This window comes from Canis lupus, chromosome X, assembly GCF_003254725.2.
Source record: "Canis lupus dingo isolate Sandy chromosome X, ASM325472v2, whole genome shotgun sequence".
Lineage (NCBI taxonomy): Eukaryota > Metazoa > Chordata > Mammalia > Carnivora > Canidae > Canis > Canis lupus.
Window position 1 is genome coordinate 9092139 of NC_064281.1, and position 26083 is coordinate 9118221.

At 45.3% G+C, this 26083-nt stretch overlaps 1 protein-coding gene across 3 annotated transcripts in view; it reads left to right on the forward strand.

Moving 5' to 3' along the window:
• FRMPD4 (FERM and PDZ domain containing 4) overlaps positions 1–26083 on the forward strand; it is a 566595-nt gene that overhangs the window by 500664 nt on the left and 39848 nt on the right. For all 3 annotated transcript variants that reach the window (XM_025436476.3, XM_025436486.3, XM_025436469.3), the window contains exon 5: positions 19494–19539. In XM_025436476.3, the coding sequence (XP_025292261.1) occupies positions 19494–19539 (46 nt within the window). The remainder of the gene's footprint in view (positions 1–19493; positions 19540–26083) is intronic.

Here is a 26083-nt window from a genome sequence, read left to right on the forward strand (position 1 = left end):
CGGGATAGGATTCAGAATAGTTGTCGGGTCCTGGTCACCATGACATCGGTCTCCGACAGCCGTGGGAGACCCACTCACTAACATCTCTCAGGTCCTGATTTGAAATCAGGAGATTATCGAATTGTGCTTAGCCAGAGACCGGCCAGGAGCAGCTCCTGAGCGAGACCTCCCACATGTGTCCATCTTCCCACAGGCAGCTGGGAGGCCAGTAAGGGGTTTAACTTCGGGGCCTCACTGCTCCCCTCAGGTGGAAGGGAATTTTAAGCTCCACGGTACCTCCACCCCTGTCCTCTTAAGCAGACCCGGCCCAGGTCAGAACCTGGCACAGCTTGCAAGCTGAAGGATGACCCCGCTAGCCACATTTCAGGCTCAAGCTCAGAGTACCACTCACACGTAATTACTTTCTGGGATCCATAGGGAGGACTTTTGTTTCCCCTTCTTTAAATGAACAGCCGTTTCTCTACCTGGAGAAACTGCATGTGAAGAGTGACTTATTGACTATGCAAATGGACTACTTCACCTGTTCTGTTCAGACTTCCCCCCTAAGAGTTTCATAGGGCATATGTTTCAAGACCTATTTATATGATACATTACATGAGTTTCAAAGGAGCCGTTAATGTCTCATTTGGGCCAAGAAAATGCATGTTTTAAAAGAGCTCCTAATGTATGTTTGGATAATCGTGTCTCCTGGTATTTTTAATGTTGCAACTGCTCGTCAAATATGAAAAATAAGACTTCACCATCTTCTGAAAGTAATATCCACATGGCAATAGTTTCCTACCTGTTTTATATTTCCTACTAATCCCTTACCATTGTTTCCAACATGTTATGATTCATTTAGGCCTTGTTGTATTTTATTTCATACTGTTTTTCTACGCGTGTTACTTTGTATTATGTATCGGGTAATTCTGAAAACTTGCTCTTTAACTCAGTTTTTATATTTGCCTTTTCTTAAATCTCCTCACCACCCTACAGGACTTTTTTTTTTTTCTATTTTACCTAGTTGAATATTGAGCCTCCTTGGACATTCATGAAACTCAAGAGAAAAAAATAGTGTAAGAGATACAAATTTGTTCATATTTTTAAGATTGTTATATACATTTTGACTTACATCTTTTTGCATTGTCTCTGGTTATGGACATGCTTCCATTTGGTGGCAGGAGTGAAAAATCCAGGATGATTCCAAATAGAAATCACCAGCCACACCCTCGGTTCTTAATGGCCTTGAAAGTAGAAAAGGGTGGCTGTTGTGCTAAAACTCTAATCTCTTATTATAATGGGGTTATATACGGGGAAATGATCCTACGCCATGCTCTTAGGTTCTATAGGAAAGAAGCTATTTCATTATTTATGTTTGTTTGCTGTTTGTTTTTAACCCCAGTGGATATCTGCTTTTGAAAAATAATCTTCATATGATTCTTCATGTAGTAATTACATAGCTTTTGAGAGTGAAACACTTTCTTTTTTCATATCGTCAGCCCAAACATAGTCTATAAACCCTATTCATACAAAGCAGAAAGGTCTCAGAATTCAGTTGCAAGGTTAGTGCAGTCCAAGCTCATGTTCAAAGCAGTTATTTCCCAATAGACAGGAAAACAAGATTTCTCTCTGCCTCGCCATGGATTATTTTATAAATAGTTTTCTTCGGTTGAGGCTAAATTCGGACGTGGCAGGCACACTTCAGAAATTTAGTATAAATCCCACAACCTTTTTCCATCAGTGAAATATCATGGTTGGCTGAAAAATCTGTCAACTTTTAGAGGGGATTAGGGCATTGCTAGGTTTTCTGAGATCTGGGGTGTTGTTTTAGGATAGCTGTTTGAGCTTCGTACCTGTGCTTCCTTAATCTGATTTATTTTCTCCTAGCGGGAAGGTACAGTCTGTCTTGCAGCTGTTTACAGGCACTCTGTGTGTGTGCCATCTTCGAATTACAGCCTCTCCATCGGCATCACCTCTCTTCCTTGTCAACATTAAAAATAGTATTTCTCTACTTAGCATGTGCCGCCTCTTCACTGGCGTGCGTATCAAAGTTACCAACTGGGCAGGAGTTCAGAGAGTACCATGGCCTTGTTCATATTCAAGCAAATTCAATCCCCATAGAGCTCCACGTCATCCCGGCTCCAGTACGCGTAGATTGGGAGTTAGTGGCTATGATCATTAGCCCCTCGGAACAACTGAGAGCCCAGCTACTACTTCTGGCACCCAAATGACTTTATAGACAGGTTCCATTTCACCAGCTCCATCTGTGCCTCTCACCTTTTCGTCCTTGGACACCATTCAGATTGTGAGGCCTCCGGACACAGGTTCCCTCTAAAGCGTCCTTATATCTCCCTTCCTTGTCACCCTTTCTGCATCTTTAGTTTAAGTCATCATTTCCCCTGACCTGGAATATGGCAAGAGCTTCATCACTGAGTCACTTTCTCCCCTCGCCCCTGACATTTGCCTGCGCTGTGGGCTGAGCGAACCTTTCAAGAAATAAAGCTGATTGTCTATGTTAACCAACTGGAATTTAGATAAAAACTTTAAAAACATAAAAGCTGGGGCACCTGGGTGGCTCAGTGGTTGAGTGTCCGACTCTTGATTTCAGCTCAGGCCGTGATCTCAGGGTCGTGAGCGTGGAGCCTGTTTAAGATTCTCCCTCTGTCCCTCCACTCCCTGCTTATGCCTGCTTGCTCTCTCTCTCTCTCTCTCTCTCAAAAGAAAAAAAAAAAAAGGAATTGTGTTCACCTTCAATGTTCCTAGAAACTACTTTTCTTGTCAAGCTCTTACCCATCCATCAAGATACAGCTCAAAAGCTTCCTTCTCTGTGGTTCTCCACTGAGCATCTCCCTAGCTCCCACAAGAATAGTTGGTTTTTTCCCCATTCTATGCTTCCAACACTTCTGCAGTAGCTCTGCTTTATAGCTGCCAAACTCCACCCCGCTGGGTCAAGTGCACAGATCTGGTGAGCCTTTCTGTACCACAGTTTAGTCAACTACCAAATGGAGAGCTCCATACTTGTCACTAGCATCGTAGAGATATAAAGAAACAATATAGGAGCATGTTTTGGGGCCTGTAAGATAAACACAGCGTGTATCTGTATTAGGCACGTGTCAGCAGTAAAACTTTGGAATGTAGGCCCTCTGAACACCCTAGTGGCTACCATGGACAGAGGGAAAGGACACTGAGGCATGAGGCCTGGGTTGGGTTCCTGGCTCCACCTTGAATGAGCAGTGTGGTCTTGGACAAGATGCTTAGCCTCTGAAGGGAACCTGTTTTCTGATGTGGAGGCAGAGATCATGAAAAACACCTTGCTGAGTTATTTTAAAGATATGAGATAATGAGGATTAGACAGCCTCAGCCCAGCCTGGTGCAGTCAGTGATGAATAATGAATGGAAGGCAACGTGCCTGTGATGTCTTGAACTTGGCTGCTTTGCAGTGTTCCCTTTATCATCTCCTACATGGGCCACACGGGCTGGGACACATGCCCCGGGCAAGACCCAGTGTTCTGTGGCTGGTCGAGGCCTGAGAAAGTGCTTGTCATGCCCAGGAGACTAAGTCCCATCCTAGGAGGCTGCCGACCCAGGCAAGTGTCCAGTTCCTGCCTTAGTAACCTACCTTGTAAACCAGCACACTCCCAGGCCTTCTCCAAGTCGCCGGTGAGAACAGTCTAGAGCATCTTGTCACCTCCTGTCTGAGTTATCCTCAGAACCTCAGGGATGGTGAGCTGACACAGAAGCTCTAAGAGTGGGCAGCGTGCCTGGTGGGGGAAGAGCGATTCTTTACATTGCAGTGAAATGAGCAGCTCCATCACTGAGCTACCCTCTCCTCTGGATCTTCTAGAATGCTCTTCCTCTGGGCTCTAGGGACAGGCATTAATGGTAATAAAGACAATAATGGTTGCAATGACGACAGCAGGCCCCACCACTTACAAAGACATATGGGTCAGGGTAGTGTGCAGTACCTCTCTCATACCTTGTCCTACTTAGTCCTACTACTCGTGACCTAGGTTCTACCCCAGGGATGAGCTTGCAACTGAGTCTGTAGCAAGGACCTTCCTGCAGCAGGACAACAGGACTGAATAAGCTTTGGTAAATGAGGGGGTTTTTTCAATTTTGTTGTTTTTACTTCTGGCACCTGGGCTTAAAGCATTTGCATCTTCAGAGCCTCTGTATCTTTGTCTCTAAATGGGAAATAATAACACTTAATTCCTAATTTACTTGAAAGGAATACGTGAGGGACGCCTGGGTGGCTCAGTGGTTGAGCATCTGCCTTCAGCTCAGGGCATGATCCCAGAGTCCCAAGATCGAGTCCCACATCGGGTTCCCCTTGAGGAGCCTGCTTCTCCCTCTGCCTGTGTCTCTGCTTCTCTATGTGTGTCTCTCATGAATAAATAAAATCTCTTTTTAAGTGCATCCCCCCCAAAAAAAAGGAGTACGTGAGAAATATTGGGTACAAAATGCTTTACATAGTCCCTCGCATACAGTAGGCATGAAATAAATGCTCAGCTGTCCCAGTACTTTGTTTCAGAACAAAGTTGCCAGTTGGCCCCACGTAGATCCTGACCATCCCTCATTCCTATGCACACTGAAAGCTTGTGTGCAGTAGCCTTCTGATAAAACCGGTCTGGGCTGTGTGACTGCAGGTCGCCAAGCAACCCATTTCTCTCTTTCCCCAATTTGTTCCCTCTTTTCGTTAAGGAGAGTCCATCTTTCCTCCCACTCGCCCCTGCAGAGTTGTCTCTAAATGTTGAAAGGTTGCCATAGACACCAATAGGTTTGAAGGCAGTTGGGGTAATCTGGGAAGACTTGAAGGGAGTGATTCTTGGAGAGTGGTCTGAAGAAAGAGGATGGAGTGTCATTTGTTATGAAAGAAAAGGTTATGGGGAGTTTTAGGTAAATGACATTGAACAAGGCAGATTGGTTGATGTAGGTGATGGAAATAGTAAGTGGCCCAGGGTCTCTAGGAGAAACCCTTGTATTTGGAGATTCCATCCGGTTTCTGCATCGTCAGGATAAGAACACAAATGGCCAGAGGTATAAGGGGCTCTGCCCTCTGCCCACTGCCAGCCGGCTCAGGCATCCTGTGCTCAATGCCCAGGCCCCAGGTGATCCCATAGAATGGGAACCGCAGGTGGGCAGGGATTATTTTGTGTTTTGTTCACTGATATGTCGGTATAGTCTAGAAGAGTCTTTGTTGCAGAGTAGGGGCTTGTCAAACATTTGCTCAATGAATTCCAGTGGTTTTTAAAGTTGAATGTAAGTAAAGATAAATGGAGAGCTACTAAGGGTGTCCTCTACTGGGAGGAAAAGATTAAGAATCCTACTCGAGATAAGATGCAGTTGGAAATCATTATAGTATTTTGTGAAGGGAAGTGGTACAATCAACATAATAGCTCAAGAAGATGGTTAAAATTGCTTCCAAATAGACCAGAGAGAATGGAGACAGGAAGCATTCCACTTCTTGATAAAAAATATATATATTTTTTTAAAAAGCCATTTTTTCCAAATATGCTGATGAACTGAATGAACTCAAAGGCCAATCCCTGTGTTGCCTGTCTGAAAGCCTTAAGCACCTCATTATCGTCTCACCTGGCAACATCCACTCTATCCATTCTAGCCCAAGCTCGGAATTCCATTTCTCTCACTGCACATTGCAACACGCCAACCTTCAGCCCCTCCTTCTGAAATGGTCCATTAGAAACAAGAGGTGCACCTACGGGCCTTTGCACAGCCCTGTCCCAGAGCCCGGGGTCACAGCATCTACCCTTGGGGCCAGGCACCTCTAGTTGGCTATGGGAGATGCTCTTGATGGATGCTAAAACCCAGAAGCACGGTGTTGGAAGTGAAGGCAATAGCTGTGTCAACAAGACGGAGAGGATTCTCTTAGCAAAATGGGCATAAAGTCTAAATATTTCCTGGGCAAGAGCAGGTTGGGGTTGGGAATCTCCCAGACACTCTGTGCCCTCCGTAGCCCTGTGGCTAAGTACACAAAGTTTATTAAAGCAAATGCTATGGCCAAGAAGTGCTTCTCTCTATCGCTCGCTTCTCTGAATTATTTTCTCTCCCCTTTCCTCCCTCAATCCCCATTCTCATCCACCCACTAGGATCTTTTTTCTTTTTTTCTTTGGCAGTCTTCAAGGAAAAATAATGAAAAGAAAAAGAACTGGAATTTACATAATACCTTTCTGCCAAGATACTAAAAGCAATTCAGCCATCTATAATTTGTCCTCCTCACAACAATCCCCGAACAGCCCTGTTATTACTATTACTGTTATTATTTCCATTTTGTGGGCACATTGCTTGCCGCTGAGACTTTTGGCCAACAACACCTCATTTCTTGAACAATATTCGCCCCTCCGCTTACGTATTAAAAAAGGCTTCAACTGCCACCTCCCATTTGCCATTGTGCCACGTATTCCATTACGGTCTCTGGCCTTCTGTTTAATTTTATCGTTTAAAAATATATTAAATCCCTGTATTGTGTGCGCGCTGCAGGACTGGTGAACAGAAGGTGAAGTGAGCCCTGAAAGAGGGCAGGATCAAACATAAAATTCCTCTGAACTAAAGAGAGAAATGGGAAGCGACTGTCAAGGCAAATTGATTTGAATTGCATAACAATGTGATTTTTTTTTTTTTTTAAGAATCGACTGGGGGATATGAACTATTCTTTCTAACAGCTTCAACTTGGCAGATGACACTACCTGTCTCCTTCTGATCTCTTCCAGTCTTTCAGGCTCCAAATTTTTATTGGCTTCAATTTTTTTAATGTTTCCAGCTCCCTGAATTTTTCTAGTCATCTCGGATGCTCCACAACAGCAGTGCCTCCGTGGGAATGACCCTGAAATGGCACAAACCACTTCCAAATGGTCCCTTTTAATGGCCCCAACCATCAGTTCCTCCCTTGGCCCGCTACCTAATTTATTTTTAACGTGGAGAGATTTTATTCAGCAGACCAGATGTTGGATCTGACATTTCCCCCTCTTTCTTCTCCTCTTACTCATATTTAGCGTTACAGCAAATTCTCCTTCTTCTCTTTATAGAATATCTGCTCTACCCTTAGATTAGGGGCCGTATTGCTTCATAACAAATAACCACAAGGTCTCAGCGGCTTGTAACAACAAGGATTTTCTTTTTTATTACACTGGTGACATTGTATAGCATTAAATTTGCCATTTTAGGGGCACCTGGGTGGCTCAGTTGGTAAAGGGTCTTCCTTCGGCTCAGGTCATCATCCCGGGTCCTGGGATTGAGTCCCACGTCAGGCTCCCTGCTCATTGGGGAGTCTGCTTCTCCCTCTCCATCTTCCCCTCCCTCTGCTTGTGTATTCTCTCAATAATTCTCTCAAATAAATGAATAAAATGGTTTTTTAAAAAATCCTCTTAAAAAATAAGAAAATGCACAGCACGTCCAGGTCTCTTTCTACCAGCCTTTGTCTCTGTCTCAGAAGGGTTGCATGGAGCACAGTTTGAAAACTGGGATTCCCAATAATTTTGATAAAATGTATACTATTTAGTTTGGGGGAGTTGAATGTTGTACACTTACCCCTTTTTGCAACTCTCTAAGATGACGGAGCTTTAACTACGTGTAAGTAACTTTAGGATGTTCTTGGAACTCAGCAAGAATACAAGAATCAGGTCAAGAAAGGCTAGTAGAGTTCATCAGAGTAAAGAGATATCCATGTCACAGAACTACAAAGGAATGGCGTAGCCAAATAAAACAGTCTTCAGCTGGGCACGTGCATGACCTATATCATTCCCACTCCTAGGTGTGTACCAAACAGAAGTGCGTACGTATATTCACCAAAAGACATCTACAAGAATAATAATAGCAATACTGTCTTTACAGCTCCAGTGTGAAAACCAGCGACATGTCCATCAGTTCGTAAAATGTTTTGTGGTCTTAGAAATCAGGATAGTGAGGGGCACCTGGTTGAGCGTCTGCCTTCAGCTCAGGGCGTGATCCCAGGGTCCTGGGATCCAGTCCCACATCGGGCCCCCCGCAGGGAGCCTGCTTCTCCCTCTGCCTGTGTCTCTGCCTCTCTCTCTCTCTCTCTCTCTCTCTCACTGTCTCTCATGAATAAATAAATAAAACCTAAAAAACAAAAAAAAGAAATAAGGTAATCAGGATAGTGAGGGGCGCCTGGGTGGCTCAGTGGTCAAGCATCTGCCTTTGGCTCAGGGCGTGATCCCAGGGTCCTGGGATCCAGTCCCTCACCGCTTCTCCCTCTGCCTGTATCTCTGCCTCTCTCTGTGTCTCTCATGAATAAATAAATAAAATCTTTAAAAAAAATCAGGATAGTGAATGGGGGCATGAGACTTGGTTTCGACTCAGGTCGTGATCTCAGAGATCCAGCCCCAAATCCGGCTCTGTGCTGGGCATGCAGCCTGTTTAAGATTCTCTCTCTCTCTCCCTCTCCCTCTGCTCCTCCCTGCTCCACCTTCTCTCTTTCTTTAAACGAAGAAGAGGAAGAAGAAGAAGAAGAAGAAGAAGAAGAAGAAGAAGAAGAAGAAGAAGAAGAAGAAGAAGACGACGACGACGACAGTCAGGATAGTGATTATTCCAGAGAGGAATGTCTGATGTAGCCCAGGGTGCCTCAATCTGGGCACTACTGACATTTTTGGCTGAAAATTCTTTGACTTAGGGGGCTGTGCTCTGCACCGTAGGACATTTAGCAGTGGCCCTATCTTCCACCTCCTAGATGCCAGTAGCAGCCCATTGTTGTGATAACCATAAATGTCTCCAGTCATTGCCAAATGCCCTCTGTGGGGCAAAATCGTTCCCCAGTGAGAATCACTGATGTATCTCAAATGCCTGGCACTCCGAGATACTCAGTAAATACTCATCAAAGAGGTGAATGAGGTGAGAGCTATTTAGTATCATACGTGTGTGTAAAACAATTTAATTTTTATCTCAAAGAACTCCTGCTGTCCTTTATGAATCTTAAATGTAAGTACCGGTTTCATCCATTAGTTAAAGGTAAGTAGTTCAAAGGCGAAAGACAGCATTCATTCAGCTGAAAATGAATTAAACAGACAAAAAATTTAGGTCAAACCAAAAACAAACACTACATGCAAATAAAACTCTCTTGACAGCAGTTTCCAAGTGCCTAACCTGAAATTTCACTGCAAAGGTTTAAAAAGGACAATAAAATAAAGTGCTTGAAATGAGCCGATTTCATTTAAATGTTAATTTTGATAACCACTGCATCATTTATGTGGATTTTAACCTAATGACCTAATATTCTTCACAAAGAAAAGCCCAGCCTAAGCCTTAAATACACTCATTAAAATGTGAATTAGATTTTGCAAAAAAAATCTGGCTTCTCCGTAGGGTTTGTATTTATAGGCCTCGGTTGTATATAAGTATTCAATTCGAAAGCTAAAATTACAATGTACTTTAATCCGTGCTCTGCAAAGTTCAAATATATACCCGACAATATGCAGCTGATTGTGCCCTCCAAATTCTCCTTTGTAGTAGAGCACTTTTAGTCCAAGACTCTGATGGGTCTTTTTCTCTCATAAGTTTATTATTAGTTCTTTCTCCTCCACCTCAGTCTCCAAAGTGTGTAATTGTGGCAGTTGTGCTCTCTTCACTTCCACCAGTTAGAGCATTAGCATCCTTGTCCACGATTCCGCCTCAGTTTGTATGATGGATGTATATATATATATATATGATTTAATATATAATATATATATTTAAGATTTAATATATAATATATATTTAAGATTTAATATATAATATATATAAATTTAAGATTTAATATATATATATTTAAGATTTTATTTATTCATGAGAGACACAGAGAAAGAGGCAGAGACAGAGACACAGGCAGAGGGAGAAGCAGGCTCCCCACAAGGAGCCCAATGCAAGACTCGATCCCAGGGCCCCAGTGAGCCACCCAGGCACCCACATTTTGTTTTTAAATGTGAGTCCGTGTCAGTATTCTGGGGAGCCATGTTCAATTTCAAAATCATTTGACCTCTTGGAGGACTGTTTTTTAAAAACTTAGTCTTTTTCTAAAGTTTTTTTATTTATTCATTTATTGAGAGTGAGAAAGTGTGTGTCAGTGGCAGGGAGGGTCAGAGGGAGAGGGGGAGAGAATTCCAAGCAGAGTCCCAGCTGAGTGCAGAGCCCAACATGGGGCTCGATCTCATAACCCTCAGATCACGACCTGAGCTAAAACCTAGAGTCAGATGCCTAACCTACTGAGCCACCCAGGTGCTCTTAAAAACAGTTTCCTTTTTTTTTTTTTTTAGATTTTATTTATTTATTCATGAGACACACACACAGAGAGGCAGAGACAAAGGCAGAGGGGGAAGTAGGCTCCATGCAGGGAGCCCAATGCAGGACTTGATCCCAGGACCCCGGGATCAGGACCCCAAGCCGAAGGCTGAGGCTCAACCGCTGAGCCACCCAAGCGTCCCAAAACATAGTTTTCAATGTCTTTATGGACAGATGGTATTCTGTTTTCTTTTGCTGTCCAATAAATGTAATGGCTTGATAAAATAACTTCTCATGTGCCATGACTCTGCGGGTTGACTGGACTCATCCACGTAGTTCTCACTAGTATCTCTCATGTGGCTGTTAGGAGCCAGCTAGAGCTGCAGCCACACACAGGCTTGTTTGGGCCGGACATCCCAGGTGGCTCCTCCCTTCCTGGTTGTTGCCTGGACTCGGGCAGCTGACACAGGTGCCACCAGCCAGGTGCCAGGCAAGCCCCCCCTTGCCGCACCCACCACCCCCCATGCTTCTCCACCTGGCCAGCCTCCTCACAACATGGTGGTCACAGGGTTGCTGGCCTTCTCACCTGGTAGCTGGCTTATCTCAGTGAGGACTTCAAGATCCCCAGAAGGGGTCTCTGCGAGGCTTCTAGGATTCTTCTAACCAAGGCCTGGGAGTCATGCAGGGCCACTTCCACACTTTGTCTTTGTCAAAAGCAAGTCACAGACCAGCCCAGATTCGAGGGAAGGACACTACACAGGGTCTTCGAAAAGCTGTGGTTCGTTGAGGTCCATCTCCGGGGCCCCTGCATCACAGATGGGAAAAGATGAACAGTTCAGTCATCCACTTTTTCAGGGTGAAGTCTTCAACCTATCACTTTATAAGGATCTTTTCTTAAAGTCTCTTCATTTTCCCCATTGGCTACCAAGGTGGTGGAGTTTCCTTGCTCAGCTGTCTAACCCCCCTCTCAAGGGTAAAATGGTACTGAGAGGGACATTGTAGAATTGGGAGAAGCCAAGCCAGTGCTCCTGGACAAGTAAACCCTTAAACCAGCTCTTGTCTTTGTTGCCCTGATGACTCTGCTGGCTTCATTATGTGCATTGTCTTCATCAGCATTCCCTGAACGTTGACTGAGAAATGCCACATAATCCCATTCTTTGCAGTTATCAAAGGAAAGGCTCGGTTCCGCACCAATGTCTAGAGCGTTAATGTTTCCCAAAGTCCATGACGGATCACACTTAGCCTTAATGTGTTGATCTGGTTTGAATGCTTAGTCATTTGCTAGCTGTTTTCATTCCCTTTCAGCTAATGGCTTGAGTACATGTTCGGAATCGATAGAACGGATAATTAGTGTCTCTCAGAGTGTTGGAAAGGTCAACTAGACGAAGCATTAAGCCGCCAATCTAAGTAGTCCTGTGGCAACTTTTCTAGAAGTGAAGGGCGCATCATTTCCTCCAGCTTGGCCAGTGATTGACTGGGCGGACTATGTTATGGCTGGTTATCAGATCATAAAAATCTTAATGTTCTTTTCACATCTCCTGGTTCGGATAGAAAAAAAAAATGGAAAGAAAACCACTGGGATACCGATACCCTAGGATTGCAGAAAGCCTCTTCTGAGCAAAGTCGCTGGAGAAATGCTGTTATAATCATTTCTGATTTCCATCATCCGTGGCCGTCCACCAGCTGAGAGTCTAAGGAGCTTGCAGAACAGAATATTTTGCTAATCTCTCTGAAGTGCAAGAAGAATCTTACGTGTATGTGCATTTACCTGAGAAGTGAAGGTTCCAGTGCCCTTTCTCTCTCTGTGCCTTAGCACCTTTCTTTCCAAATAAAATTAATGCACATCAGTCTCTCGAGTTATGCGAGGATGTCATTTTGCAGTTTACAAAATCCTTTCAGATGTGGCCCTCAGTTACCTCCTTATTTTGCTTTTCCGGGAGCATCACCTTCCAGCCTTCATGGATTGGTTCCTTACTTCGTTTTTGAAGTTTAGAACCTTCCAGTTAACTTGTTTGGACTTGTTTTGTAAAGCAAGAGTCTTGAGTTTTGACATAAAATATCTTCCTATATATTTTAGTTCTTTGGGCTTGGTTTTGTTTGATTTTCCCGATTTCTGAGATCTCCATGCTCTTCACAGCTCTGTTACATCCCTATCGATTTCAGAGTTGATCAAGGGATCTATTTAGGTGGCATAGGAGGAAACATTCTGCACGCCAATATGATTACCTACTGCAATATTAAATTCGTGTAAATATAGAGTGAGAAAGGCAGTTTGGGAAAGATGCCAAGCTATGCCGCTCTAAGAAAAAGACCACACCAGCTTTAGCTGCATTGTTGCAAGAGATTTAACACCGAAAGCCTCATTAGAATCCTAGCTTTTCCTCACATCACTTTGCTTCTGCTGCAACAAAATCACAGCCAATGAATTTTACAAATGGGATGTGTTGGCAAAGCACGACCTGCAACCACTGATGCCCGATGTCCCAAGCATGCTGCAAGGGATTCCATCAAAAAGGGATAAAAAGAGACTTTTGTTGAAGAATTGAAGGCAAATTTGATAGGAGAAGTTTAGGGGAGGTCAGACTCTATTTTCCCTCTGCATGTCAGCACTGTGATTCGGGGATTTAAATGATGTTTTTAACAAGCTCAACTATTTCAAAACTATTGGTACTGCGCTTTGAAACTATTCGTCAAAAGTAGAAGATGTACTTGGAATTTATTAGAATACTTCTCTACACATGCCCCAACTGTATTTTTTAACATCCCCAGCTGTTTCAGACCTTCATAAAAGTTCGTTATGTGCTTCCTGGAATGTGGTATCTTCCATTCTCTGTTCTAATCTTCCTGTGGAAACGATTTTAAAATGGCTTTGATCTTTTTTCCCTAGGATCCCCAGGATCTTAGGGTTCGGAATTCTAAGAGATCCAAAACATTATGAAGTTCATTCTTCTTGTCTGGCAGGTTATAATGAAAGAATTATAGGTGAGAGAAACAGAAGAAAAGCACCTCTCCAGCCTGGATGATAAATAACATACTGGAGTATTTTACTTCAATTCAAATAACGTCATCTATTCATTAATTGGTAAAGTTAAAACCAAGCTAGGTTGTGTTTCAGGCACTTTGTAGAGAATTTACTATAGGCACAAGAACTTTAAATGCCATAAACATAATAGACATATTTTGAAAATTTTTTCCATTTTTAAATTAACAGGGTGTGCTGAACAATTCTTTATGCGGATGTTCCTTACCATGCATAAATAATCTCGCCTGAGGTGAATTCATGGGTGGAGACCACTTTTAAGATACTTAGCGTTCACTTGGTTATTAATCTTTCTGCTAGTGGGGCACACAGAATCTCACATGGTCCCCAATAATCCTTGCTTCTGGATATTCATAGTTTTTTGCATTCCACTCTCTTTTAGTACGGGTGGGACCTTTGCTTCTCCCCACCAGAATATGGGCAAGGGTGATGGGATGTCGTTTCTGTGATTATCTTATATACAATTGTAACTTCCATCTTGCCAGCAAACTCTCCTTTGCTGGTTTTGATGAAGCAAGTTGCCATGTTGGGGAGGCCCACGTGGCAAGGAACTAGGGGTGAACCGTAGCCAACTGCAAGCCAGGAACTGAGGTCCTTGGTCCAACAAGTCAAAAGGAATTTAATCCTGCCAAAAGCTGCAGAGGTTTGTTTGGAAGTGAATCCTTCCCAGTCGAGATTTCAGATGAGATCTCAGCCCTGGGCAACACTCTGATGGCAGTCTCATGAGAGAAATTTTATTTTTTATTTATTTATTATTTATTTATTTATTCATGAGAGACAGGGATCCCCATGAGAGAAGTTTTATTTTTTTTATTTATTTATTTTCTTTAAAGATTTTATTTATTTATTCATAGACACACAGAGAGAGAGGCAGAGACATAGGCAGAGGGAGAAGCAGGCTCCATGCAGGGAGCCCAATGTGGGACTCGATCCTGGGTCCCCAGGATCACACCCCAGGCTGCAGGCGGTGCCAAACCACTGTGCCACCGGGGCTGCCCGAGAGAAGTTTTAAATGAGAGCCAAGTTAGGGACGCCTGGGTGGCTCAGTGGTTGAGTGCCTGCCTTTGGCTCAGCGTATGATCCCAGGGTCCTGGGATCAAGTCCTGCATTGGGCCCCCCCCCCAGGGAGCCTGCTTCTCCCTCTGCCTATGTCTCTGCCTCTCTCTCTCTGTGTCTCTCATGAATAAATAAAAATAAAATCTTTAAAAAAAATCTTTAAATGACAGCCAAGTTAAGGGGCACCTGGGTGGCTCAGTCAGTTAAGCATCTGCCTTCAGCTCAGATCATGATCCCGGGGTCCTGGGATCGAGCCCTGTGTGGGGCTCCCTGCTCAGCAGGGCATCTGCTACTGCCTCTTCCTCTGTGCTCTCCCTCTCTCTCTCAAGTAAATACATTTTTAAAAAGAAAAAAAAAGATACTCAAGTTAAGCCATGCTCATATTTCCGCCTCCTAAAAAGTACGAGATAATAAATGTGTGTTGTTTGAAGCCACTAAATTTGTGATGGTCTGTTATGCAGCACTAGATAACTAATAAAGCTAGCATCTGTGGTAGGAGAGAATAATGTTCCAACCCCCAAAGATGTCCACAGCGTAGTCTCCAAAGCCTGTGACTGTAGATGTGATTCCATTAAGAAGGGGGTGATTATCCTGGATTTTCCAGGGGGACTCCATGTAATCTGAAGGGTCTTTATAATTGAAAGAGGAAGGCAGGAAAGCCAGGGAGAAATTTGAAGATGCTACGCTGCTGGTTTTGAAGATGGAAAAGAGGCCATGATCCAAGGAATACAGGAAGGCTCTAGAAGCTGGAAAAGCTTCCAGAATGAGTGCAGCCCTGCTGTCACCTTAACTTTAGCCTAGTGAGGCCCACTTCAGACTTTTGACCTCCAATCTTTGTAAGATAATACATTTGTGTTGTTTTTAGCCACTAGGTCCGTGGTAATTTATTACAGCAGTGATAGGAAGCTAATCCGGTTTCTTGGCTTATTTGTTTAGCATCTGAGATGCGTAACCTGTGCCCTTCTCCAGGCACTGTTCTGCTTCAAACAGTCTACACCGGAGCTGGGATATCTGCTTCCCTTTCCAGAAGTGAACAGACGAATACGGTGCCATTGGGCATCGCTCTGGAGGACATGAGCATTTTCCCCAGCGCCTCGTGTCCCCTCACTCTTGTGTTTTCCTCTTGACTGTTTATTTCTTAGAGCTCTGAGCACTGACTGTCTCCGTCAAGGGTTGTTCGGGCTCAAAGAATACGATCTCTTCCAGTCAGTTGAAGTAGAGAAGTTGGAGAAGCATGTAGCCAGCAGGTCTCAGAGGGTGGAATCCTACAGCCTCTGTCTTCTCCCCGCTGCCCGTTCGTGACTGCCCACCAGGGCCAGCTCTTCCTGAGCCCTCAACGAAACCTCAGGCAGGCCCCATCAGCATATCCGGCAGGTTTCAGAAAATTCTCCGTCACTTGTACACTTATAATCACAACAACTTGTAATCTCTGATTTAAATGTTCAGTTGTCAATAAGAATCAAAACTCCCAACTGCACAAAATGCCTCTCTCTCGCCCCTATTTCCTGCCTGGGAAGCCTGCGGTGGGCTAAGAGGCATTCCCCAACCTTCTTCTATAGCTTTAGCTCCTTCCGCATAGAAATGGGACCAGGACAGTGAGGGAAAGAGCCACAAGGGTTCTCACTTGATTGGCACCAATGTAACCTGCCATTGGTTTCCTCTATCTGTGGAGGATAATGAAAGTTGACTCTTGGGCGCCTGGGTGGCTCAGTCGGTTGGGCATCTGCCTTCAGCTCAGGTCATGTTCCCGGAGTCCTGGGTTCAAGCCTCGCATCGAGCCTGCTTGTCCCTCTCCCTCTGCCCTTCCCCTTGCTCATGCTCACCATCTCTCTCTCAAATAGATAAATAAAATCTTAAAAAAAAAAAAGAAAGTTGACTCTTTCCCTTGTGGGCATGTTGGTGGATTCCTGGAAGATGTCTGTCGGGTGGCTCCAGCTGTAGCTCTCTTGAGTCAGAGAGAAGGCAGAGGCTGGCTGTGTCCAATACTCCTCAGCTTCTACCTCTTTCTACCAAGGCTCTCTCACCCCTCGGGCAGCTCAGCTGAGCAAGATGCCATTAGTAAGCGACTCCGGGTGCTGTTTCTACCACGTCTTCCACATATTGGCCCTAGGAATGGCACACTGGGCCTGCCTCAGTGGAAGGGTAGCAATTTTGCAAACATAGCCTCTGTAATTTGGGCATAGGTTGCTTCCACCGGCCTCTCCCGGTAGCCTTTTTTTTTTTTTTTTTTTTTTTTTTTGTCGCTTTTAATTAAGTAATGAGTCCAGCTCCAAGGTGCATAAGGGGTTAGAGGTCCCAAACTCTGGTTTTCCATACTTCCTTTGAAAGTCCTGCGGCACCTAGCTTTGGCGCGCAAAGGTGATTGGCATCTTTTGGCCTGAGGCCCCAGCTGGAGCTACCTCAGCCGTCTTGGCATCCTGTGACCTATGAACACATAGGGCTTCCTTTTTGCTGGTGTTGTTATTGTTGTTGTTTCGGGTTTTTTTTTGTTTGTTTGTTTTTGTTTTTGTTTTTTACCCCTTGTAGGATTGAATTAGGAATCCTAAGGGATGCAAAGCACCATGGAGTTAATTCTTCATGTCTGGCAGGGGATAATTAAGTACTTGTAGGTGAAAGGAAACAGAAGTAAAAGCCCATTCCCAGAACTGATCATAGTTATATTGAGATTTTTCCACCAATTTCTTTCTTTCTGACAGAATGGTGGGAGCCAGGACTGCGCAGGGGACTACCGGCCTTTGTCACCTCTACTCTTGCCCAGTCATGACTGGCACTCGGCTCCCAACACTGTTTCTTAGTTGATCCTACAGAGGGGAATCTAATTGGCTCACTCAGCCCCTAGGCCCAATCAGCTGTGCCCAGGGCACAATCCCCAGAGCCCTACTAGCCCACTAGCAAGGACCCCCGCTGCCACATGCACACAAATGCTTCCATCAGCTGGGCTGTATCACATCTCTCCTCTGCTGGGCCTTCCTTGTTTCCCGTGAACAAGGGGAACTTGAGTGAGAGCTAAGAAGCAGTACTTTGCTTCTGTGTGTGTCGCTTTCTGAGTGTGTGTTTCTCTTACGCAGAGATCTGTGTGGAAAGAGTGGGGGCTGGGGGCTTGTGTTCAGCCCCCAGTGGTAGTTGGGTGCAGTTGAACAGCCCCAGAGAGTTGGGAGGCTGGTCCTCCGTCGTCTTGGTGAGCAAATGAGGGATTTCTTTAGAGGCCCCCAAGAGCCACCTCCCCTTAAGCAGTTGGTGAGTTTGCTAGCATACGTCTACCCCACATTTCTTCATCCTCTTCCAAATTGTGAGGGTTTTTTTTAATTATTATTATTAAACCATACGTGCAGAGAGTTGAGGTCATCAAACTCATCTGTTCATGGTATCAACGATCGTCATCATAGACCCATGTAAGGCTCTTCTCCACTGATTTTACTTATTTATAGTCACACCCGCTCCCATGTCCCCGAGAGAAATCCTCTCCAACCTGTTTGGCGTGTCTCTGTGCTCTCTTATTGCCTTCTCCCCAGTGTGTGCTGCTTTTTGGAGCACATACGTTCTGAGCTCTTGGGAATGGTATTATGTTGTGTTCCTCGTCCAGTTTCTTCCCCCACGTGCAAAGCACCCTCCAGGAGTGCCCGGGCAAGACTGGGCTCCTGCCTCGTCTCGCCACATCATTCCGTGGCGTGCACGCATGCGTCTCCTTAACCACTCTTCTGTAGCTGGACGCCCAGCTCGTTTCCAGCACTTCACCTCCATGGTCCTGGGAGCCAGACAGGATGCCTTTGCGGTGTCAACCAGAGGGGAACGGCTGCCTCAGTGGCACAGGTGACACTGAGGTCTTTGCCTGGTGGTGCCAGACTGCTCCCCTGAACTGCTACGCGGGTCCATACACCCAGCAGCCGTGCATGGTCATTCATTTCATCCACTTAACTCTGGTTTGGTCATACTGTCGCTGCATTTCTCCATCTAATGAGAATGCGGGCTGCCTACTTGTTAGTGGAGCTTTCCGCCCACCCTTGGCAACTGGGACCCCGTGGGAGCATCCAGGCCACTGGCACCCACGTGCTACTCTCCCCACAGTTACCATCACCCGGAATGTTCTGATACTTCTTCCAGTTGCTCTTGAGTTCTAGCCCACCCTTCCCCACTCGGCTGACTGCTCTCCTCCCGCACCTCGCGGTCCACACCGAGCGCTGCCAGGGCAAGTGTTCCGACCCGGTCCGACCCGGTCCGACCCAGCCTCAGTGCAATGATGGCTAGCAGGCCGATTTGCAGTGGCTCCTTCCGGGGAGCGGCCGTGCAGCAGACTCCCTTCACCTTATTCCTTTGCAGAGTAAATCACAAGAGGAGGCCATTAATTAAAACCTAAAGGAGAAAAAAGTCGGCGTCTCCTCAACAAAGTGGCAACTGACCTTTCTCCTACTTGGGATAAAAAGGGAAGGAAGGAAGGAAAACCACTATAACCACAGCATGATTTTCCCAAGGGGTTGAGTTATTTGTCAGGATTGGGTTATCTGGGGGAAATTAAATAAACCACGATCTTAAAAAAAAAAAAAATAGACCACGATCTTGCCTCGTTCTGCTTCTCCTGCGTGGTGTCCCCTACCATGGACACCGTTGCCCAGCGAGCAGCCACCTGAGATGCTTAGCGGCCCAGCGTCTTGGGCGTTGCGACTGTGGACCCCCATGAGCCACCTGGCGCGGGGAAGTGATGTTGCGGGGGTGCCGTTTGCCCACGAGAACCCCACAGTGACAGTTTTCTTTCATGATGCTGATGACCCCGAGCAGATAATGATGTTGTGAATTTTTAAAAATCGATTCCCTTTCTAGAAAATTAAAATCAAAAGGGGAGAATCAGTGTTGAGGGCCGCGGAAAGTGCGAGACGGAGGGAGTCGAGGCCTCTGAGACACCCCTTCCCTGGGCGAGTGTTTTCCGAAAGCCCTGGTGTTTGGCATCACAGGTAATAGCGCCCAACGCAAACCGCAGGGGAAGCTTTCCATCAGGCTGTTTGTTACACTGGGTGAACACTTGATTTTGGTTTTCTCCGCGGTCTGAAAGCCCATCTTTGAGCTTTTTGATTTACTCTGCCTGAGAGCCCAGGAAACAGTCGCCAACACATCACACATCGCATTTCAAAAGCACGCTGTCACTATCAAGAGACCGGCCTCTGTGCATTTCATAAATATGTTTGTTTTTCTTCTCTTTCAGAAGCTGCAAAGAATCGATACTCCTCACTGTCATTCAGCCTTACCCTGTAAGTGTCCTGTGAGTAAAAGTGCCGGTGTATGAGCCCAGGATTGTGGTCTCCTCTTCCCTGTCCCCTGAAACCGTGCCCGCGAATAATGGCAGAGGAAAACAGCATCGCATTCACCATATGAGTTTAGAAATCTTCATTATTTGTATTTTATACACCGTGATAGCAAAACCATTCAGAGGAGAGAAAAGAAAGTAATGCAGTTTCTATAGATCCTGAAAACCGGCTCTTCGGTCCTATGGGACTCACATCTAGAAATCCCACAAGACTCAAGATTTTCCTAGGGTTCCCAGCGTAAGAATCACAAATATAATGGGACTGTTTGACTGTAGGATGTTCCAGCGTGATGCTTTCTCATATCCCCTTCTAAATCAGTTGGTAGATATTTCAGGGAGCCTCCCCCTTTTGAAGGTGGCTCTTAGAGGAAATACAACTGTCAGAATTTGATGTCGGCAGCCTTGGTCAGGAGCATGCGGAGTGATTAAAATCGTACTGCCTTCAGTTGCCATGATTTTTTTTCTGACAACTTGATCACAGTATAATTTGTGTATCCTAAAATCCACCCATCTTAAGCATACAATTCAATGATCTGTATAAAATTTACTCAGGCATGGGGCCATCACCAGGATCCAGTCTGGGAGCACTGTCTTTAGCCCAATGAGATCCCTCGTTCTCATTTACAGTGAATACCCCTCCCACCCTCAGTCACATGCAACTACTAATTGACTTTCTATTTCTAGAGATTTGCTGTTGTTTGTGAATTCCATACATTGGCAGTTGAGCTAAAAAATACCAAGGCGAATTCCTTCAGATTTTCCCCCAAACGTTTGCCTTTGGTACCTTGTGTGCCCCTTGCAGGGATTGGCAGAGATTCCCGCCTGTTTGCGCTTCTCGTTTCTTCCCCAGGGAGTTGGAGGCTCTGCTAGTGGCCACTCTGCATCTCCTGACCAAAGTCATTCCTGTCTCCTGTCCCAGCATTTTCCTCCTAAGCCCTATAGCCTAAGCATTTCAGGCAGGAAAAAATAAGTATTCAAGATTCTGATAAGATGACAAATAGAACTAACCGAGACCACAGATCGTGCCATCCAGGATATAACTACTTATAATAAAAGCTTAGTTTACTATTGACTGTCACCTTTAGTCCCACTCTGGGATGCAACCACACGCGCATGTGTGGATTTGAAAACCAAGGAGACAGCAGGAAGTAAGAGAACCGAGATTTGAGATCTAGTTCCTGGCGCTAGAACAGGTGACTCCCACACCTGCTCGGATTTCCGCGCCTGTCTGAGAAGGTCACACTGACTCACATCCAAGGGCTTCCCTGCTCCACCATCTCATGATTCCGTGATTCCTTCCAGATAAAGTACAGCTGGTCTGTTTTTACATTGTTTCAGTTAACCAAATTGTCACTCATGCTCACTTCAAATCTATCCACACTTTGTCATTTCTTTGCAGTGGACAGATAGGTTGGGGGAAGCCAATGGAAATGTCTACAATGACCGAGTGGTTGACCAACTGTAAATTCCTGGTGGCACTTCAAGTTCACATTGTCTTTCCTGAATTCTCTCTTCCCACTTTGTAACCTCTTAGGGCGTGTGAGATCGGAACCATTTTAGTTCGAACCAGGCTATTTTGCAAAGTGAGGTAATGTCTTAGCCCATACAGTAAGCTTGGAGAAAGATCAAGGAGGTGGCATTTAAGTTAAGGGTTGTGGCTTTGCTTGCTCTTTTTGCCATTTGAGTGTGCGTTATTCATATGAATACTCATTATTATCAGTGAGTCATGGAACTTCCTATAATAGATCATCTGCAACTTTCCGGGAGTTCAGGCGGCTGTTGCTATTGTGCTATATTGAAAGTCAGCATTTAGGAGCAAGTGTTGCATGTTCTTCTGGCCAACAGCTGCACCTCTGCCCCTCGCAGCACTCTCCCCCTGCCCGGTCATTGTTGATGGAATCCTCATCTTTGACTTTCCTTGACCAGCCCTCCTTCCTGAAATGCCCACTGCATATTCCACCCCAACACCTCCTTGGCCTAGCCAAACCCTTCTCACCTTCCAAGCCTCGGAACAACTTCTAGATGCTCTCCTAGAGTTTCTCACCATCACCACTGCGACACTTGGCCTGGAGAACTCTCCATTCTCTGGTGCCGTTCCATGCACTATAGGATATTTATTAGTATCTCTGGCTTCCACCCATTAGATGCCAGTACTGCCCTCTCCCCAAATTGTGACAACCAAAACCATCTCCAGACATTGCTAGGTGTCCCCTGGGTGGAGGTGGGGGGGGTATCTCCACTTGGGAACCACTGTCCCACACAGAATCTCCCCTCACTGATCCAGCCCAGAGTGGCTTTTTCCTCTGTGATGTGGGAGTGGAAATGAAGGAATTAAAACTGTAAAGTGCTTTAAATGGGCAGATTAGACTCAGAGAGGAGAGAAGATGGGAGAAGAGGCTACAAACTGTTCCTTACATTCTTGTGGTTGGGTTTTCCCATCGGCACATTTGCTTTTTCAGATACAAAAACTTACTGGGTTCCATTCGCTTGCTGAACATCCTCTCAGCAGCCAGGATTGACGTCCTGAAAACAGATGACCCACCGGACCAAAAGAATGTGTGTAAATTCTACTTTTATAGCAGACAGTAAAAATCAGCATTTTAATTTCTTTTGTAAAGTGCTGGCCAGCATTTGTTACCTTGTCTTTTTTCTGCATAATAAGGTCCAGTCGAGACAAGAGAGCCCATGCGTCCCCCTTCTTACCTCACTCCGCATGGTCCCCGGGCACCCCCAGGGAACCCAGCTGCAGGGACCAGATTTTTACTGATGCTCAGGTCAAGAGGGCCTGGGAGAACAGTCTCAGGATTCCTGAGGCTTTTGAGAAGTCATCCTTAACCGGCTGCTGCCTTGTTTTTGAAGTAGTATAACAGACGGCTCTCTCCTTCCACCATTTTCACGTTATTTCTTAGAGAAAAATTATGGACGTGCAGCGGGAAACCACAAAGCAAGACCATGTGTGTCGGCACACCTTTTCCTCAGAGACAGCCAGTCTCTGAGTAAACAGTTGGCCTACTTCCTTCTAGTCCTCTGATATATGCCTTGTCGGTAGTGGAGGTCTTGGACATAGGTTTATTCTGCTCCTATCACTTAGTCTAGCAAAAGCGTGGTTGCATATCATCAAGAATTCTTTATAAGCATCATATACGCGGCTGTAAAGCATTATATCAAACCAGGATTTACTTAACCAGCACCCCCTTATGTTGGCTAAGTGGGCCCTTCATACTTCAGCGGCCTTCTCTTCTAATTCTGCACGGAACACCTTTGCGTAGAAGTCTTTATCTGTATCCAGATAGTAGCATTTCCCCATTCCACTAGGATGGCCTTCTAGAAAAGGAATTTCTGGATTTCTTATGAACTTTGTTTGTTTTGCTCTGACATGCCATCTTCTTTCCTTGCACCGTTACCATTTGGTATTACAGATCTTTCTTGGCTAGCTCCTTCTTCCTTTCCTTTGACTCTGCCTTCCACAGTTGCCAAATCTAGAACTTCCAGAACTTCCTAGCCTGATGTGGCTTGAGACAGGGAATATTGAAAGAGTCCCGATTACCTCCCCTCGCACAATCCCAGCTCGCTGGCGCTTGGCATAAGTCACTGTCCGTTCTCTTGTCCTGGAGCTATCAAGATTCACTCAGCTTTTTTTCTAGGCCAAAGAGCTGAGGGACCTACTTGCCTGCTACTCACTTCCTGCCCAACTTCCACCATGTCCCACACACCTGAGGGAAGCTACATATCTCCTCACGGCAGCGCCAGTGTATTAGATGCTATCAGGACCCAGACCGTGTCCTCCTGCCACATGTCACGCTGAGCATGCCAGTCCAGTCTCCAGCTGAGAGCACCAACGATTGTTCGCCCGTGGGTTTTTTCTGGCCGCAAGATGAGGCTCATGCAGCAGGCCAGAGGTGCTGAGGAATTAACGTTCCTGGAAGAACAGCCACTCGATCACTGATTGACAGGAGCTGGTGAATATATATACCCGAGCTCTCTGTCTCCTCGGACATGATAACTCTGAGGCCTGTGGCCTGCCTCGTTCCCAGAGGCCCCCAACAGGCGTAAGCTCCTGTTGCTTACAGTGGTGAATGGCTTAAAGAATGCTTCACTGGCTCCCTCCTCCACCCCCTGTCTCCCTTCCTCCTTCTCACCTATGCGCGCTTCCTGCAAGCACCTCCGAGACAGCGACCTGCTTGTGAATCCTTGTCTTGGGGTCTGCTTTGGGGGAACTCCAAACTAAGTTACCCAGTGATAACTGTGGGCCACTTAGACCTCACTAAATATTTACTCCATGCCGACTATGAATTGCTCATTTAAGACTTTTGGCTGTAGTTTCGGAAATTTATCTTATTTATGTAATTTTTTTCCAAATGATGTTCTAGTGACTTCTCAGCATCTAAAAGCATCAAGAACATGCCACATATCTACTCTGGCCACCTCAGCAACAGCAAATTTGGAAAGAGGTGCCGAGGTTGATTAGAGCCCTTCTAATCTTAAAATTAATTAACAGCAGGAGAATCTGATTATTCTAAATGGTAATTACTTGTCATTCCCACCACAGGATAGGAAGTGCTTATGATCAGCCCCTACAGGTCTGCAGGTTGCTAAGAATTAACTCATCAGGTTTCTGAGTGGTGTACATTGTATGTTTTTTGAGCTGCGAAAGGAGATCTGAGTGCAAACCGCAGTCGTGACGGGTTGACGTAGCATGTGTGGCACAAGTAATTCCAGCAGCCAGTGGAATAAGCCATTACTTTGTTGACTCCAATTCAGTAACCTTCACACTTGAGGAGCTTATGTTTTTATCATCAAAAAGTAATTTGTAAAATGTGTGGCAATTATATGAAACAGTCACAAATCCAGAATGAGAAAAAGGCCCTCGTGTGAATTCTTGGACTTTTATCCCAAGTCCATTGACTTCAGAATACATGTAAAATAGTATTTACTTGACTACATTGGCTATCTGGTTTCCTTGCTGACTCTCCTAGTTTATCAGGTTTGTCATTAGGGCAGGGTAAAAAAAAAAATAGGGGAACGAGGCTATAAGGGACAGCATGCTCTAGCTTCAGGGAGAAGAGAGAAGCATCACCAGCTTTGACAAGCTCTGCCGCATGGGGCCACATACTTTAGGGGCCAATCACCCTACTACTTCCATGGGAACATCAATACCTTCTAAGATTATATATCCACTGGTAAGCATAAGAAATAAGTCCTGTGCAATACCTTTTTATCGAGGCAAGGAGTGACACAGATCATTTTAGAAAAATCTGGCAAAATCTCCCATTTAAAGATTCTGATGCACAAGGGAAATGAGCCTCGGTGCCTGGCATGTTGAACACGGGTGAGATCCTTCATTCCCCAACAACGCTGGAGCAGCGGGGTGCTTCAGCGTTCAAGCACCTCATCTAATTAGTAGCGTCTGTTCTGGGTAGTTTTCTTACAGCCACTTCACTTGCACTGAACCCATCGTGCCAGCGTAAATATCGCCTGCTTAAAATCATTAGGGGAGAAGAATGTTTTCCCTTCAGCTAAAAAATGGCATATCCAAAGCAAATGAACTCACTACTGTACGATTTGTCTGTTAATCATTACTAAACTCAGCCTATAATTAGAGATACCGAGGAGAACACCACTATCCCATCACTTAAGCTCTGTCGTAGACTCTTGTTTGTCGTTGTTTATTTATTTGTTTGTTTGTTTCTAGTGATCTCTACACTCAACGTGGGGCTTGAACTCATGACCCCGGGATCAAGAAGCACACTGATCCCGCTGCACCCACTGAGCCAGCCTGGTGCCCCTGTAGTAGGATTTTTTATTTTTTTGTAGTAGGACTTTTAAGTCATGTTGAGGGACACCTGGGTAGCTCAGGGGTTGAGCGTCCGCCTTCGGCTCAGAGCGTGATCCCAGGGTCCCAGGATCGGGTCCCACAGTGGGCTCTCTGCAGGGAGCCTGCTTCTCCCTCTGCCTATGTCTCTGCCCCACTCTCTGTGTCTCTCATGGATAAATAAATAAAATCTTAAAAAAAAAAGTCATGTTGAACATGTTCAAAGTTGTTCTTGAGGAGCAGCCATTTAGAGTCTTTTGAGTTCTTGGTTTTGTTTTCTTTGGTTTCGTTCCAAGAGGGCAGCCGTTCTCTGAAAACATCTTGAGTAAGTAGGGGAATTAAAGCTCTGGCGGCCAAACCATTCATTCATTCATTCATCCATCCAGTCCTCGAAGACACTGATCAAAGCAGAGTCTGATGGGTGCAGAGGAGAACGTGAAATAACAGGATTTTTTTTCCCCAGTATTCAAGCAAAACTCCACCTGGAAATATACATAGACATATTGTGTTTTTTTTCAACAGTGATTTTGTTTTATTATAATAAGATGCACAGAATAGAAAGCTAAGGGCACCTGGGTGGCTCAGGTGGTTGGGTGTCTGCCTTTGGCTCAGGTCATGATTTCAGGGGCCCGGGATCGAGTCCCAGGTTGGGCTCCCTGCTCAGCAGGGAGTCTGC